General features: G+C 32.1%; 1 protein-coding gene across 2 annotated transcripts in view; it reads right to left on the bottom strand.

The window, feature by feature from the left end:
* Window positions 1-4,639, bottom strand: part of LOC106468542 (ribonucleoprotein PTB-binding 1-like) — a 24,938-nt gene that overhangs the window by 12,102 nt on the left and 8,197 nt on the right. For both annotated transcript variants that reach the window (XM_013928973.2, XM_022396878.1), the window contains exons 4-6: window positions 4,135-4,382; window positions 1,510-1,692; window positions 475-574 (exon numbers count right to left, since the gene is read on the bottom strand). In XM_013928973.2, the coding sequence (XP_013784427.1) occupies window positions 475-574; window positions 1,510-1,692; window positions 4,135-4,382 (531 nt within the window). The remainder of the gene's footprint in view (window positions 1-474; window positions 575-1,509; window positions 1,693-4,134; window positions 4,383-4,639) is intronic.

The following is a 4,639-nucleotide window of genomic DNA, read 5'->3' as shown; positions in this document are numbered from 1 at the left end:
CCTTATGTTTGAAGTATCCGTGTTGATTCTGATCATGCCTTATGTTTGAAGTATCCGTGTTGATTCTGATCATGCCTTATGTTTGAAGTATCTATGTTGATTCTTATCATGCCTTATGTTTGAAGTATCCATGTTGATTCTTATCGTGCCTTATGTTTGAAGTATCTGTGTTTAAAATCTGGTAACATTTATGATTTACTGAATTTTTAAAATTGGAGATGCAAAAATGGTAATATACTGCTATTGGGCTGAAAAGGGTTAAGGCTGATTAATACTTGATATACTCATAAATTGTTCTGTAAATAAGTAATGCAGACTTGACAATCTTTTTTTTGCTTTAAAAATGAAGTGAAAATGATTTTATTTTTAATCCTATAATTCCATTTTAGCGTACATTGCCAAATAAGAAAAATACACAAACACAACTAAACAGAACGTTTTTAATATAAAAATAAAGAAAGGAAGGATAAGTACCTTGGGCATTTTTCATAGCTGCCATTCTCAACTGATGCAATACTTGGGCTGGGAATGCAGGTGTTGGAAGTAGCCCACTCTTATTTCTAGTTTTGGAATCCTGAACAATAACAAATTAAAGAAGCTATTTGTGACAGTTTAAATAAAAACTATAAATATAAAATATACAAATTCTATGTTTTCAACTTAAAACCAAACCCTAATTACAACAATTCTTTAAATTCACATCAAGATTAAAATATTTTTAATGTTAACAATAAAATTACTATAATACACAAATTCCACAGATTACAGATATTATTTTTTAAAAAATGTTTTACTTGCTTTGCCCTGAATAACCTTAATATTTATTCGGAGTTACCCACAGAATACTGAAGGTACAATTAAGATACGTGTCCAAACCTCTGGCTAGTGATAAAACATTCTCCTCTCCTAACAGTTTTCAATTAAAACTTAAAGAAGTATTAAACAAAGTATTTTTTAAGGATTAATCTTTTTCTTTTCCATAACAATTCCAAAAGGTAAAACTTTAAAAAAAAAAGGTACATTCAATCCAATAAAGTAATTAGAATTTCAGAAATAGAAATTTCAGGGGACAATTTTTTCAGATTTCTAACATAATATACCTATGTAAATTAACTCTTAGTTTCAAATTAGTAGGTTGTTCAACATACAATTTTTCACAAGTAGAACATCTGAAAAAATAAGTTACATTGTTGTATTACAATAAAAAGAACCTTTCAACTTAAATAATTCCAACCCTTTTTGGTCCAACAGTTAAATTTCCTGGTTGGAAAATTTTCACTTCTTGTCCAACTGAAACTTCTATTTATTCTGGGCAATTGGATAATCATTGATGTTGAATCTTGCAAATTTAAAAGTGGAAAAAAACAATATTTCCATCTTTAAAAGATTATTATTACATTTTTCTAGTTCCAGAATGTAGCTCTTTCATCATAACATCAGAAAACACATTACTTTGCAATTTCTTTCCCAAGTACAAGCACATAAACCAGTAAAGATCAGTTTTCTTACCATGTCAGCCACCAGTTTGTCAAACAGCTTCACTGCTGTAAATCCTGGCTGACCAAATGAGACTCTCAGTTTCTGGCCTCCATGTTCTCGTCCATCAAACTTTTTCTGGGTCTCATCGGCATCCTTTTGGTTTGCAAACTCTACAAGACCAAACCTTGCTGATAGTTCATTTCTCAAGGATAGCTACAAATAACAAGTTTGAAAACTCTTAACTATTTGTCTACTGTCACAAAACCTGAATAGTTTAGTGTTATTCTTAACTTTCAAACATTACATTTTTTCTGTTAACCAAATATAAGGAATTTCTTCCAGATTATTTTCTTCAAAGCTAAAGCCATTAATTCTTACACTAATTTCAATTACACTTAGTTATTAGTACCATCAGAATTTTTTACACGAGTCTCATGGGGCACAATATTCACAGTGATATTATTTACACGAGTCTCATGAGGCACAATATTCACAGTGATATTATTTACTCGAGCCTCATGGGGCACAATATTCACAGTGATATTATTTACTTGAGCCACACGGGGCATAATATTCACAGTGATATTATTTACTTGAGCCACACGGGGCATAATATTCACTGATATTATTTACACGAGTCTCATGGGGCACAATATTCACAGTGATATTATTTACTCGAGCCTCATGGGGCACAATATTAACAGTGTCCCACTAACACCGGGAGTTAACTTCATAGCAAAGACTATAATAATATAAATCACTGTACGTCAACAGCAGCAGGCAACACAGGTGCTAAAACGCTCTTTGTCCAAAATGACCAGATTTGTACACTTCTCATACACTGGACATACTTGGGATCTGGTGATTATCTTCCAAAGAACTTTTGTTGAACCCTTTTCAAATCATAACAAAATTCAGCAATATTCCTTGTATGGTGTGGGATGTCATGATAAACAATTACAGCTGGTGGTATTTGAATAAATGGTCACTGTTGCTCTGTACATCTCAATTCTCAAGCAAGACCTTCTCCTATCCACACCAATGACCAGTTTAATAAACAATGAGAGTTTTCATGAAAGATGAGGGTTCTGCTCATTCAGCTCAAGTCACTAAACGAAGAGAAATATTACTCTTCTGTGATCAGACCAATCATTGGATATGAACTCTTTCAAGCACGTGGTCCATTCTTGATCATTCCAAACAACCAACTTCTAGAGTCTTCCTTACCCAAGATTTTCAATAAAAGTGGGATTCAATCCCAGATTTCACATCTTGTAAGCACAACATGTAATTTTATTTCCATCTTAGATATTGTAAAAGACAGATCCACTAAATGTCAATCATAATTTTATGGCTTTCTTTCTGGTATGGGTAGTCTGTTCATATAAAATGTCACATGCTGCTAACGTTTGAAAGTTGTACAGAATTTGTAAATGATGGAAATTCTCTTCTCAGAAAAAAACAAAACAAAGAAAGCTAAACTTTTCAAAAGCTGTTACTCCTGCAAGAAAAAAAAAATTTCGTGCCTAACTACAAGACAAGCGTTACCCCCTTCTTAAAGCAGTTCAAAATTTTTATCCTAACAAAGTTCCAGTGTAACCAAACAGGAACTTATGTTGTAAGTAAAATTAGCTACAGAAACTGTCATAGCTAGAAGCACCAATTTAGACGATACCATAAATGTCCGACCGTCTTGGAGATCTAATGGAGATAGAATAACTACAAGAAAAAAAACCTTATACGTGAATGCTGTATGTTATTCAGCAGATGGTGAATGTCTGTAAAATATTTTGGTAGATTCTAGAAGATGCTCACTATCTGTTGATTCTACTGTTTCTTTATCTGAAAGAGATAAACCTAGTGATTGTAAACTATTTAAATAACATTTCAGATAAACAAATTGTAACAGTATTACAGTGTAAAGATGTTACAGACTTATAAACAATATTGGCAAAAATGTGATACATTATTTGTATAGTTTATAAAAATATGATGCATAACTCTGAAAATTTCATCTCAAATTCCAACAGTTGTGATTGCTGCAACTTGTCCTTAAAAGTGATAAATGCAAAAGGATTCCCTGAACCCTTACAACATGTACTTAAATGTTGGTAAACAGGAAATGTTTCTCTGAATCCTTACAACTTGTACTTAAATGTTGGTAATAAGGAGATGTTTCACTGAATCCTTACAACTTGTACTTAAATGTTGGTAAACAGGAAATGTTTCTCTGGATTCTTACCACTTATATTTAAATGTTGGTAAACAGGAAATGTTTCTCTGAATTCTTGCTGTTTACCAACATTTAAGTACAAGTTGTAAGGATTCAGTGAAACATCTCCTTATTACCAACATTTAAGTACAAGTTGAAAATGTTTCTCTGGATTCTTACAACTTATATTTAAATGTTGGTAAACAGGAAATGTTTCTCTGAATTCTTGCAACTTGTACTTAAATGTTGGTAATAAGGAGATGTTTCACTGAATCCTTACAACTTGTACTTAAATGTTGGTAAACAGAAAATGTTTCTCTGGATTCTTACAACTTATATTTAAATGGTGGTAAACAGGAAATGTTTCTCTGAATTCTGGCAACTTGTACTTAAATGTTGGTAATAAGGAGATGTTTCACTGAATCCTTACAACTTGTACTTACCTGGCAGTAAATAGGAGTAGCAATTTCACTAAAAAATTTTCTAAAACTTGTGAGATCTCGGAAGTCAGCAGGCAACCTGGTGACAAACAAACATCGGGAGTAGAGACTTGAATAGGTGATTAACTTGTGGTCCAACCATTCACAATAAAGAAATCCTGAATCCAGTTGCTTAAGGTTCAACAAACTTTTAGCTTGACATGCTACAGCTCTGCTGCAGTACTCCACCAGCCCATAACCTTTACTTTGATCTGCGAATGAAAATATTTAGTATCAGAATAGAGCATAAAGAAGGAGATGGTTAAAACAATAAATAAGTCATATTATTCTCTTAACATCTATTAACTATACGATTTAGGTAAGTAAGTTTGTTTTAAAACACATTAATAGATGTTCAGATTACTAAATGAATAACTCTATATGAAATTTATGTTGTACATGTATATGTAGTTTAACGAAATGCACAAATGGCAAATAAAGATCTGTAGGTTAACTTTATAAACCCAGG

This window comes from Limulus polyphemus, unplaced genomic scaffold (assembly GCF_000517525.1).
Source record: "Limulus polyphemus unplaced genomic scaffold, Limulus_polyphemus-2.1.2 Scaffold3049, whole genome shotgun sequence".
NCBI classification, from domain to species: Eukaryota; Metazoa; Arthropoda; class Merostomata; order Xiphosura; family Limulidae; genus Limulus; species Limulus polyphemus.
This window is presented reverse-complemented; position numbering and strand designations above follow the sequence as displayed.